A 14,142-nucleotide genomic window follows, 5' to 3' on the forward strand; every position below is an offset into this window, starting at 1 on the left:
CTCTTCTCATATTTTGTTTTATTTCAATCAATCACATTAAATTAAATTTTTTTTTGCTACAATAGTCACCAGTATCTTATCTTTTATCGTTTAATTTAGTAAAGTGAATGCCTCTGTCTTTCATATTGTAAAAAAATTTTATTTTGTGAGAGAAGGTTTACGTAAATAAAAATTTTGATTCTGCTAAAGATTACCGTCCTGCACTTTAATTTTATGAGTAATCTAAAACTTGTGAGTAACCTTATTTATTTTTAAATAGGTTGTTTATGTCGAAGTCGAAATGTCTGGATGCTTTGACCTTTTTTATTCTTAATTTGCTTGGTCTCTTGATTGTTGTAATGGGGTGTTTAGTTTTTATTTTACTTGTAGCTAGATTTAATTTGATATAGTATATGGAGTTGTTGGAGTTGATGGTTTGTTTGGAGTCTTTCTCAACTTATATTTATTATTGTTCTTATACAATGCAGCTGTCAGCTCCACCTCTCATCATTTTTTGTTTGATTTGTTTACCACTTTACCATGAATTTGTATTTTTCTTTAGTTTGCACAGTAGAGTTAAGGTTTCTTTGGTTAGTTTTTTTTTTGTTGTTGAAAATCATTACTAATTTATTATTGATTATTATCACTAAACATTGAATTTGTTGCTATTTGCTGAAAACGATGGCGCTGAGGAGGGAGAACAACGCGGTTGCACCACGGCGTCAGCAAAGAGAACAACGCACAGAGAGGAGAGAAGGACGGTGTTGAGAGACTGAGCAGTGAACACGACGCGGAAAGAAAGACTGAGAACAATGTCGGTTGCTGGGCTGGACGGCGACGACAGAAACTTGAAAAGAGTAGAGATGGTGATTTTGTTAGAAGAGAGGGAGAGAAAATGATGGTGGCAGATAGCAACCAGAGGAGAGACAGAGAGAATATGAGGATTTTTAAAATTAATAAATTTACAACGAAGGCATTATAGTAATTTTTTATTTAAAAAAATAATTCACTTGGTCTAAATGTCTAATATCATTAATTGGTTCAAATAAAAAAAGCCAGTTTATAATAAAAAAAACCATTAAAATAAACCGAATTTAATTAATACCACATGTCAAGTATTAATTGGTAAAAATTTTATGTCTTTAAAAAAAGACATTTTTTGTATCTTTATAGTAGTGGCTCCCTTCACAATATCATGGATAAGATGATGAATATGATGTCCAATGTAATATGGTACTTACTTAAATGAAGATATTAAAAATATTTTTTTATAAAAATTTTTGTGTTAAAAATGTATTTTATTTATTTAGTCATATTTAAAAAAAATAATATTTTTATAATACATCAAAATCAAACTATATAATTTATGATCTAATAATAAAAAATTTTTTATATAAAACAATTATAAAATTTTTATGATAGTATCCGCGCCATAATATATACGACATGTTATTGTTACGTTAAGATCAGAGTTGCACTGAAATTTGTTTATGCGTGTAAATTTATAGGGATCAATTATACTACACATTGAAAAATTCAAGGAGAATCATATATTTGGGAATAAATATCTAATTTAGTATTATCTTGAAAAAATATATTTGCAAAAGGAAAACGACAAAAGCCATTTTTAATTGTCCGTGTTGTGATGTATGTATCTTGCCATTTTAATTTTTATTGAGAGATCGCATTATCTTATAACAGAATAATAAGGATAAAAAAAATCATTTTATTTTTGGATTAGGAGTGTGCTTGGGAACACTGAAAAGTTAGAATTATTTCAAAAATTCTTATTTGTATAATTGCTTTTTAAAATAATTGATTATGTGATAGTTGATCTATGTTTGAATATTTTAATAAATAAAAGGTGATTTTAATTAGAATAATATGTTTGAAATGCAATAAAATATACTTTTAAGTAACATAATTATAAAAATATGTACGGAATGATTATTTATATTATTTAATATTTGATATTTGAGGTGAAATTAGTAAGATTATTACAATCCAAAAATATTAAACTTTTGCTTATAATCATATGCTTCAAAAATATTATTTTTGCAGCATAAACGTATTAGTTTTGGTAAAAAAAAAATATTTTTTATAGTTGCCAAACATGCTCAAAATAATAATGCAAAGTGCATGTAATGAATATTAAATGGAAGTAGTGAGTTTGTGAGTCGGACACCAATAAAAGAAATTTGAGATAGATAAGATGTATTGGATAGGAGAAGATTGATTAATAATAAGATGGGATGAAGCAAGCACAAGATAATGAGAAAATGAAGAAGGTGAATGTAATGGGTGACAGCAAAAGCACATTAGAAATAGTTGGTGTAATAGTTCGTTCCAGTTTGTACTTATTGATTTCAAACATTCTGCATGTGCCTTTGCATGGGCCACTACATTCCCCACAATCCCAAACGCGCTTTAGATGCTTCATAAATTCCTATATATTGCCATCTTCAATCCCTTAAACTCTCATTGTGGGATTTCAAACGGTTTCCAATATGAAAACTACTTCTTCTAAGGTTCTGAATACCGTTTTCTTAGTGTTAGTAGGTTTGGGAGTGTGTTGTGCTGCTAGAACACTCCTCACTCTAGATGCCGATGTAAGCATTGGTGGTGTTATCCATGCTGGGGGCGGTGGAGGAGGTGAAGGCGGAGGTGGAGGTGTAGCTGATGGTGGTTATGGAGGAGGGGCAGGCAAAGGAGGTGGTGAAGGTGGGGCACATGGGGGTGGCTATGCTGGTGGTGGAGGAGGTGGAAGTGGAGGAGGAGGAGGTGGTGGTGCAGGAGGTGCAGCTGGTGGTTATGGAGAAGGTGCCGGTAAAGGTGGAGGTGAGGGCTATGGTGAAGGTGGAGCACCTGGGGGTGGTGGTGGCGGTGGTAGTGGAGGAGGAGGTGGTGGTGGTGCAGGAGGTGCAGCTGGTGGATATGGAGGTGGTGCTGGTAAAGGAGGAGGTGAGGGATATGGTGAAGGTGGAGCACATGGGGGTGGTGGTGGTGGTGGTAATGGAGGAGGAGGTGGTGGCGGTGCAGGTGGAGCTGGAGGTGGTTATGGTGGTGGGGAAGGAGGAGGAGCTGGTGGTGGATATGGTGGAGCCGATGGTGGGGGGCAAGGCGGAGGAGGTGGAGGTGGGGGTGGTGGAGGAGGTGGTGGCGGTGGAGCACACGGAGGTGGATATGGTGGTGGAGAGGGTGGTGGAGCTGGAGGAGGATATGGTGGTGGAGCAGCTGGTGGTGGTGGTGGAGGCGGCTCTGGTAGTGGCGGTGGTGGTGGCGGTGGTGGAAGTGCTCACGGGGGTGGATATGGAGGCGGTAGTGGCAGCGGCGAAGGTGGTGGACATGGTGGATATTACCCCTAAAAAGGATCAAATACATGTTCCTTGGAACCCTAATGATATCAACAATAAGAATTCATGCACGACGAGCATGTTAAAAAACTGTAATTTTAAGTTTGATTTGAATTCTCCTCAATACATTTATCGTTGAAGACTTCTATTGATCTTTTTATGCTTTAAGTATTAGCGAGTTTAATATCATGAGTCCCGCTAGGAAAACAATGGGATATGTATACAATAGTTACAATGGGCTGTTTATTGAGCCCAATTTTCATTAAAAGAGTAATTAAACACAAATAACTCTAAATCCTAATAGCTGTTTACTTTATCCCACCCCTAAATTAATCCTATTTCAAAATTTTCCCCAATTACCCAATCCTTTCGGTTCCCACGCTATGTCTCCTATATCCAAAATCCTCCAAGTTGCTGCAGAGCCGCTTATACCACCTTCACCACCGAACATCCAACCTCATCGGAGTACAGCTTCCACTTCAGTCAACCCACCTCTCTTGCATACATGTGTCTCCATCGCCGGCACCCACCTCTCTTCCGTTATGCCCGCATTTTTCCCGTCGCGAGTCTCCCTCTCATCCCCCGGCAGCCCTAGTCAAGACCGGCCATCGTTGTTTCGGTCGCGCATTCTGGTGAGTGGCTCGCCTCTCTCTCTCACGCCGGTACCCAGCTTGGTGGTCCCGTCCTCCCTCCGCCGCCATAGCGCTGCAGATCATCCCCTCGTGTACGCTGAGCAAGTCGGCCCTTTTGTTGCCACGGCACCCACCCCCAGCTGAATAGGTTGGTTGATAAATATGTTTAGTTGATGAATTTGGGTTTGATTGTAATTCGATGTTCATGCCAAGAATTTCTTGCTGAGTTTCTTGATGTTCTTTTCATAATTAAGAACATATTGGTAGGGATTTGAATATTTTGGAACGTATTGACCAAGTTGATGCTGTTGATGGTTGCATTAGTGTTTATTTTAGTGCGAGAAATTTTGCATTGGTGTTTAATTATCTGATCTGGTTAAAATGTTTCAAACTCTATGAAACTTTTTCCTTCTTCATTGTTCAGAAAATTTTCTTACCTATAAGCTGCTAAGTATGTTTCTAATTTCACACTAAGCTTGTTCGAAACTATGCTTATGGTTATAGTATGATAAAATTTCTGAAGATGATTGTTTTTAAATTTAATATGTATTTAAAATATCTTCTTAGAAGATGATGATGAGACTTGCTTCATTTGCTTGGTGGAGTTTGAAGATGAAGATGCTATGAGCAAGCTCAAAAGGTGTAACCACATATTCCATCTTAGTTGCATTCAGCAATGGATAGAGCAAAATTAATTCTCATGCCCACTTTGTAGGTCTTTTTTATTTTCTCATAATCTTCATACCAAGGAATTCAATGAATATTAGATCTTATTTTTTTTAATTTGTAACTTAGTTTATGTTAGTGGATTGGATACCAGTTTATAGCTAGCTAGTTTCAACATACATCATCTTTTAGATGATCATAGTCATATATACATAGCAATTTAATTTGAGGTTGGTTTTGTTTGACAGTAGTAGTTTTGAAATATATCTCTATAAAAAATCAATATAAAGAACAATATTTTACAGGAGATTGATGAGTTTCATCAAATTGTTGATGTGAACATATGATTGAATTAACAGTAATAGCTCACATGGGCTAACAAAAATTATTGTAGTGTCTGTCTTTTTTTAAAAAAGACTTGGTTTATTAATTTTTTTCCTAAATAATTTAGTTTAACTATTTTACTTGTAAAAAAAACTATTAAAATAGTCATTCGTATGAAAATATATTGAAATACTTGGTATAGATGGATAAATTTGAATAGAATTTTTCTTTTGTAAGACGCAGGGTGATGTTTTGCTAGTCACAATTACGTATATGTTCTATTCTTTTTGTAAAATTCCATGATTCTGTTGCAAATTTTGATAAGTTTGAGAGAATCTCAAGTCCAACAGAATAATCATCCACGTAGTATGTAAAATAACCATCCGGCTACTTAGAGAACTGAACATCCCACATTTGTATACCTATTTATACATAAACCGAAATTAATAAAATAACCATCCAATTACTAATTAAAACAACCATCTGCACATCTAGTAAATTAAGCATTTAGTATATTTATCTTGTGATTACGTAAATAACTATTCACGTATGAATAAAAATAACCATCTGTCAATATAGTGAAATGAACATCTTGAATAGTCGTTATTGACCACAACTTATAACACTTTTAGGATAAATTTCTCTTTAATCACATATTCATGATACTAACGGTATATGTTTTATAATTGAAAAAAAATTACAATTTGTGATAAATTTCCATTATGAAATATGACATAATTAAATAGGATTTAGAAATGCAATAACATGTCTATTATAACTTAATAACTTATATCTAACTGCAACAACTCCAAACATACATGAATTCAATGAATGGTAAATTAAATTCAATTCAACAATATGACCACGTTCTGTCTCATCAGTTTCTAGCTCAGTCATATCCATCACTTCCACGACCTGTAATCGAACTCAAACAAAAAAAATCAACCAAAGAAATTAAGTGACATATGGTACTATGATATAAATATTAACAATATAAACTACCAAAAAAAATAACTAACTCAAACTGGATTAAGCGTGTTAGTAAAATTTCAGTTTATAATAGGCACTATACTCACTATTTTTTAATAAAGTCTTTTAATCAGGCAAAAAGTAAGCAACCATAGTGAAGTAAAAGTAACTCACTAGTTCACTGATGTGATTATGGGATTTGAACTAAATATTGGACAGGACATGAATTTAAAGCAGACATGTGTGTAATCAAAAGCAAGCCTAATAATGGAGAATGCAACTGTTATCTTCATATTGGCTAAATAGTATTTTGCCATTTGTCAAGGGGTGCAATGAATGTAACATTGACAAACAAATTTTATCATGGATGCATATTACAATAGCTCCATAACTCCATGAATTGTGAATGAAGCAAAAGCTGTCACAGTATTTGGTTATCACTGGAAACAATGAGACCATAATTGACAAAAGCACTTGTGTTATGTTGGACAGTTGGAGCCTGTCTTCATGGTGTATGAATTGAAATGTTTACACTAGTGCAATCAAAAGGACTATCAATTAATTGAGAATTGAATCAAGAAGTGGTCCTTAAAATTCTCTTTTATGAAAAAAAATCTCTTTTTAAGTTGAATTAAGAAAGTTTTAATTATTATTCTTTGAAAAAAAATCCAAACAATAAAAAATAATATTTAATTACAGCCTCATTGGAGCATTTTAGAAATGAAAAATACTCCTCGTATATCCAAGAAATAAATTTGAGAAACCAAGAAGAAGTAAAAACAAGGAAGCATACTCTGCTGTTGCTTTAATGCGTTCTTCCAATAATGTTGGATGAGCGGTGGAGTTCTGGTGTCAGGAGAAGCAACTCCCATCAGCCATGGACGACTCGCACAACGGAGATTGGGCACTGCAGTTCGGGACGACGCTGATGAGCTAAGCAGTTGCTGCTAGTGACGGTAGAGGCGCGCGAAGGAAACTAGGCGCTGCAGTTCTGAACGGTGCCGACTCAGGTTCCAGGTCAGGTGGAGGCGCATGGATTGGATGTTCAGCGGCGAAGGAGGAGGGTTTTTGTGGGTAGGGTGACCATTGGTTCAAAAAAGGGAAATGGATGGAAATTAGGACTAGGGATTACATGGTTTTATAATTGACGGTAACCCTAATTTGTTTCAAATTTTAAATTAAAAAGAATTCAAAATTAATTAATTATCCATGATTTAATTTTAATTTCAATTAAACCCCCATTGTATGCATTGTATAATAAGACTATTGTCTCCTCATACTTTCCCTAATATCACACTAACTAGATAATGATGCATACAATCCGGTTGATAATCTCAAACTGTCTCCTTCATTCTTAGAAAAGAAACATCTAAAACATATATATAGTGTGAATACATCTAAAATCTATCATAAGGAACATTCATGATGTTTATAGTAAATTTTTTATTTAAATAATAATTGATTGTTTTGATTCAAGAAATGCTCTAATTTCAATGGATATGTGCAATGATACATAAAAATGTAGTGTGTATTGGTTTACAAAGAGTAAGTGGTATATATACATGCACGAGGATTTTAAATTTACAAAAAAAAAAAAAAGAACAAAACGAGAATTTTAAAATTAGTGTACATAAAAAAATATTGAGAATTTTAGTATAAAAAAATATTAAAAATTTTAAATTTATAAAAAAGGGACAATAAACTGATAAAGAGATTAATTTGGTGTACGTTCTTTAATTTCAAGGATTAAAATGAATTATTTGATGCAAAGTAAGGGGATTAACTTACCATACATGCAATGATGACATAGTGGATGACACATAGACAAATAACATTGTGACACGTGTCATAATTCAATACGTGACAAAATAACATTGTGACATGTGACATAACCATTCACATCAGTATGACATTTGTCGTTGACCGCCGACACATTATCAAGTCATGTCAATGTGTGGTTAAGGGATAACAGATCAGAGACTAATATAGTACAATTTTTCTAATCTCAAAAACATAATTAGTGCAATTTTTTTACTTTATTAACCACTCAATCCTTCTTGATCAATTTCGTCCCATTAAATTCTCCGAATAACTTATGATGTTCCCACCCAATATTTATCCCAATCTATGCCCGTCCAAACTGCAGGTAAGTTGTCTCTTGAAAAATACTTTATCCGTGGAGCCTAACAATAGAAAACAACCTATTTGCTATCATCATCAAACAACCTATTCGGCCCACGCACATTTCGGCCTAATACAGACTCAAGCAGAACAGATTCCATCCGATTTCTCAATTGTGATTTGGTTTAAATCAGACTCCTAATACGTTTTTGTTGCTAAATGGGACTCTTACAATATTCTTTTTATAACTAAATCGAGACAGACTGACACATTATACAAAAGAAACAATATAATAAATATATCAAACAAATATAAATTTCTAACAGTAAATTTGTACAATAGAACGATCCTTAGTAATTTCAGTTCTAGGTTAGCAAGGCAACATTTGTATTTCTATATATATATATATATATATATATATATATATATATATATATATTATGAATATTGTTTTTCTTTAGAAAAAAGCCTATGATCAGCAAGGTGGTTATCATCTTCAGACCCATCAAAAGCCTTTAATTTCATCTCAACTAACATATTATTTGAATAATAATTTTTGAAAAACAATAAAAAATTAGTCTAAATAATTTAAAATTATTTTATTTAATATTTATAAATTATTACTAAAATATGTGTAATTTTAAATATAGTAAATATGTAAATACAGATTTTATATTTATAATATTATTAAATATTATGTTATATAAAGTATGTTTAGATATTGTCTTTTCTCCTCGTTGTTTTAGTTTGAAATAATTGTGTATTTGATTTTTATTTCCAGTGTTGTCAAAATTGAACCGGATTGATCGGTTCGATAAAAAAATCGATAAATCGAATTTTAAATCGAATTTTCAAAATTTTCAAAATGGATGGGAGGGGATTCGAACCCTGTTCTCAATGAAAAAAAAAGCAAGTCACAACCACCAGATTATCATAATTCTAAGTAATATATTTACAAATTATTATATATATATAAATATCTTTTATCAAATATATTTACTTATATTTAATTTATTTTAATTTTAGTTATAAATTTACTTATTTTTTCTTTTCATAATTATATAATATCTATTAATATTATTTGTTAATAAATATTTGTAGTATATAATAGTATAATAGATATAAATTTATTAATAAATTATTAAAATTTAAAAATAATTATTATTTAATATAAAAATAAAATAAAATATTTATGATAGAGTAAAATTAACAAAATATTTATTATTTCTGTTTCATATTATTTTAGAATAACTGAATATTCTTAAATTTTTAGTAAAAATATATTTTTTAAAATTTTAACTATTTTTTATTTTTTATTTATATAAGATCGAGTTAATTGATCCAATAACCTAATAACCCAGTAATTTGACCAGTTTAATTACCGGTTCAATTTGAAAAAAATTAGAAACAAGGAAATCTGAGAGACATTGTGTGCATCTTGCAACAGTCATAAAATCCTACCTGCTTTCGGATTCCTTCCAATACAATACTAGTCAACTTGTAAAATGTGAAACGTGAAATGTTAAATGAGAAAAAAAAAATATTCTTCCAATCATGCATGCATGCATTACCCATTAATTTAACTTGAGGTGTACATTACCCAAACAAGCTCATAAAATGATCTCTATCTATATCTGGTTTAGTAAAATTATGATAAAGATCTTCTTGATAGAACAGGGCATGACCAATTCTAATCCAATTTCAACTCGCATGTTATACTATTTTGAGGAATGAGGATCATACCTTATAAGCCACTTCAAGTCATCTTAAAATTGCTTTTTGAGATATTTCTCTGGAGTTATCAATCAGGGTATTCAAGGCATCCAGTTTTTAGTTCTTGTTGTATCAGTTTCTCATAGAAACTAAGTTTGCTAATTCTGTTACTTGAGAATAAGGCTTAAATGTCTTGAAGCACTACTTGCATAACCTATAATATAATCATACATAAATATGGTGTATAAAACAAGAAATATCATGCGTGCATTAAACATTAATTGAACTTCCCCAAGGAGTGGTTTATTAGCATCATTGTACATGCATGAATTCTTATTGGGGATTATTTATTGTAACATATATATATAGGGAGCTGATTAGTGATCTTTTTAATCAAGAGAGTTGTTAAGGTTCACTCATTAAGGGAGATATCCACCATGCCCACTGCCTTCGCCACTTCCTCCACCGTGTCCATATCCACCGCCATTAGCACCTCCGCCGCCACCACCACCACCACCGCCACCACCGCCACCGCCACCAGCTGCTCCACCACCATATCCTTCCCCACCTCCTCCACCTGATCCTTCACCATATCCACCTCCATGTGCTCCACCGGAACCACCTCCACCACCCCCGCCACTCCCACCTCCTCCACCGTACCCTCCTACACTAGCTCCACCATATCCACCACCGTGTCCGCTCCCTTGCCCCCCACCGTAACCACCACCAGATCCATTTGCATCACCTCCGCCACCGCCACCACCTCCTCCGCCTCCTCCTCCACCACTGCCATGTGCTCCACCTTGTCCATATCCTTCACCACCTCCGTGTCCAGAACCTTCTCCATACCCCCACCGGCTGCACCACCATGACCACCCCCTCCTCCTCCTCCACTTCCACCACCACCACCATAACCACCCCCAGGTCCCCCACCATATCCTTCACCACCTCCTTTACCATATCCTCCTCCATAACCACCACCTTGAGCACCCCCTCCACCTCCACCACTGCCTCCACCACCACCACCACCACTCCCTCCCCCGGCACCAGCCCCTTCTCCATATCCTCCACCTTTGCCATATCCTCCTCCTTCTCCTCCATAGCCACCTCCACCACCTTCACCACCACCACCACCATAGCCTCGTCCTACAGCAGCATAAGCTACACCACCAACGCCATTGTCGTCTAAAGTGTCAACGCTAACCTCTTTGTCGAGGAGCGTTCTGGCAGCACAGGAATACACTGCCACACCCAATAACCCAAACAAAACAATATTCACAATCTTTGAAGTTTTCATATTGGAAAGTGTTTACTCACAGTCGGAAGTGATGTTTCAAAGAATCAAATGGGCTATATATATAGGAATCATGTAACTACGTAAGACTCCAAAACCGCGTATTCATTCTCTGCAGAGTTGACTATCAATATCAACCACACTACTAACCATTTGCTTCATCCAACTTCTCTGTGTGCCAAACCAAATCCACCCATGTCAATTGTTTTGGACTCACACCCCTAAATTACTCAACACTTACTCTTATTCTATTCAAAATATTGCTCCGGTCAACCATATCAAATTATTCATGCTTAGCTATAGTTACAAAAATTAGTTATTATATATTTATGTATAAATATAAATTATTTAATTTATTTTTAATATATACGTAATATAAAAAGTATTTGTTTTATTGACCTATTAAGTAATAGAAGTATATAAGTAAATGTTTATAGGAGAATAAAGTATTTAAGACAAGACATATATATATGGCCTGATTCAAAGAAAGAAACAGCTAAGGATGAGAATGATGGTAGTAAAAGGTGACATCATCTTGCACCCGAAATTCAATTCTAGTGAACTGCATTATTCACTTCAAATTCAAAGTTCAAACATACACTAAGAAAGCCCACCTTTCCTGGAAAACCGCACTGCACATATCAGCTGGAAATAGTTGTCTATAACTTAGACAAAATATCTTTTTCTTCCAGATATCTAAACCATATTCTTTTCTTCTCTATTCATATAATTTTATAGCCTTATAATTTAATATGGTATTATATATTTTTAAGAAAAGAATCAAGTTTAACTATATATACATTAGAGATTGTAAAATTTTATTTCTTAAGATTAAAAGATATATTATAACCTCAAATTATCGTGATTTGATGGATTATTGTTCTTCATTTCGTTTTTCCCTATCTATGTTCATGTGCAGAATTTGTTGACTATGGAAAAGAGTGCGTTCATATACGATTTTGTTAAATAGATAATAACTTTTATAAATTATGTAAACAATAAATTTTAAAATTGATCTAATAAAATAAAAAAATATTTTATTCTCGAATTACCTCCTAAATCTTAATATTAGGATAAACTATTTACATATCTAATGAATTAAACATTCAGTCATTGTTAACCATACATGAATAAATCGAATAAAAAAAAATAATTATCTAATTAAAAATAATAAATATAATCATCTGTATATTTATTAAATTAAATATTTAATATATCCAATTTAATATTCTCATTCTATATATATATAGACACCGCTATGCCCACTATATTGTTAATACATTATACACCGTAATTTAATTAGTCATATAGAGAAAGAGAAAGAAGAAAACAAAAAAAAGGGTTAGATGATCAATACTTTTTTATTCATTAATATTTTAAATTTGAACAAATACTAATAATTTCTTATGAGTTTGAAAAACTCTTATTTAATTTTGATGATGAACAAACATTATTAAAATGTTTAATTACAAAATTATTAATTTGATCTTAATTTATATTTGCCTAATTAATAATTTTGTTGTGCAGATTTTATATTGGACCGAAAAATGAATTTCTGGCTTAAGCCCAATAACCAGCCTTGTTGCATGTTTTATACTAAGTGGCTGAAATTTTATATTGATGGGCCAAGCTCAATGTTGATTACAACCAAGCCCATGGTTAATTTTTTATGAGAGCTTCCTATGCTTGATCCGAAACAAAAATTTATCAGGAAAGCAAATGTTAACCAATTGGGCCAGTTTTAACTTCAATGTTACAAGCCCAAATCCTATTGGTGATGAATGGTTCCAAACTTGGTCCGAAACCAAGATAAAATGAAAGCAAAGTGCTTCCAACGGATCCAAGCTTTTAACCATGTGATGGATTTCAAAATCTATTACATTGTTAATTAATGCATGGAAAATATGAGAGAGAAAAATTCAGCTGAATTGATTGATAGCTATTATGACAACACGCCATTCTAAGCTAGGGAAGTAAAAGCAACTTTTACCAACAAAGTGGTTTATCAAATTAAATTGCTTTTCTTCTAAGTTGTTTATTCTCTCTCATCTCTTTCTTGTTTCTTCTTCGGTCCTTGTCCAAGAAGCTATGGACGCTATGCTCATCAACAAAGAAAAAGAAGGAGTTGCATGCATCAAGACCATCAAGCTAATGATAGCAAGAAAACATACTAAAATAAAAATGAGCTGTGGCTGAGATATTCACCAAATATGGTTAGATTTGGTGAGGTAATCTCGAGCTCTTCATGCTCAGAAAAGGAAGATGAAGATTCGGCCAGCAAGGGAGATTCTTGAAGCATGACTTGTCTTTGATTCTGCTCAACCACCACAGGGAGTAGCTAGAGTGGCGAAGTGGTAGAGGCAGAGATTGAAGCAGATGAAGTCATCATCATCATGAAGCATCAAGGGCCAAAAATCCATCTTGGAGAGGAAGCCAAGGATGGAGAGCCCGGATTGATGAAGAGTGATGATCAAGAAAGGACTAGAGGTAATTGCATGTTGGGTTTTGCATGGTTATCTCTTCTCTCTCTATGTGGCCGAACCGGTTCTGTTTCTTGAAGGAGAAAGAAGTTGGTTTGGGTGTTGGCTTCAATAAGTGGAGGCTCCCCTCTTCTATAATAAGGGTGGACAACCACTGTTTGAAGCAAGGAGTAAGATTTGAGAGTGCAAATTCCATCATGTTTGTGATGGAGACTGGATGTAGACTGCACTGCACTTAGCAGCCGAACCAGGATATATCTGGGTGCAATCTTCTTCTCCTTTATACTCCATTTCTGTTTTCAACTACACAGGAGCAAAAACCAGAATTTTCTCGTGCCAAGTGACGAGACAAAAAGAAAAGTCTCGTAGCTAGGGACGAGACAAAACAAAAAGTCTCGTGTGTAGTGAAGAGATAAAAAGAGTAAAAGTTTCCAGAATTAGTCTGACAAGTCAGCAAGTGTTATCAAGCAAAAAGGGGGCTAAGATTCAACCCCCTTCTCTTAGCCACTGAAACCATCAATTGGTATCAGAGCTTGGTCTCAAAGAGATCAAGCTTTGCAGCTTGGAGTAAAGATCCTCATGGCAGAAAACAGTGGCGCAAATGTGGTGTC

At 33.9% G+C, this 14,142-nt stretch overlaps 2 protein-coding genes across 2 annotated transcripts; one reads left to right on the top strand and one right to left on the bottom strand.

The window, feature by feature from the left end:
- Window positions 1-2,486: 2,486 nt before the first annotated feature.
- Window positions 2,487-3,344, top strand: LOC130979505 (glycine-rich cell wall structural protein 1.8-like). Its single transcript, XM_057902961.1, has one exon. The coding sequence runs from the start codon at window positions 2,487-2,489 to the stop codon at window positions 3,342-3,344; it is 858 nt and encodes a 285-aa protein (XP_057758944.1).
- A 6,832-nt stretch (window positions 3,345-10,176) lies between these two features.
- Window positions 10,177-11,054, bottom strand: LOC130979512 (glycine-rich protein DOT1-like). Its single transcript, XM_057902970.1, has 2 exons — window positions 10,607-11,054; window positions 10,177-10,559 (listed from the first exon to the last, which is right to left on the bottom strand). Exons 1-2 carry the CDS (start codon window positions 11,052-11,054, stop codon window positions 10,177-10,179), a joined length of 831 nt encoding a protein of 276 aa, XP_057758953.1.
- Between the last annotated feature and the right edge of the window lie 3,088 nt (window positions 11,055-14,142).

The sequence above is a fragment of the Arachis stenosperma genome, chromosome 5, assembly GCF_014773155.1.
Source record: "Arachis stenosperma cultivar V10309 chromosome 5, arast.V10309.gnm1.PFL2, whole genome shotgun sequence".
In the NCBI taxonomy this organism is placed as follows: Eukaryota; Viridiplantae; Streptophyta; class Magnoliopsida; order Fabales; family Fabaceae; genus Arachis; species Arachis stenosperma.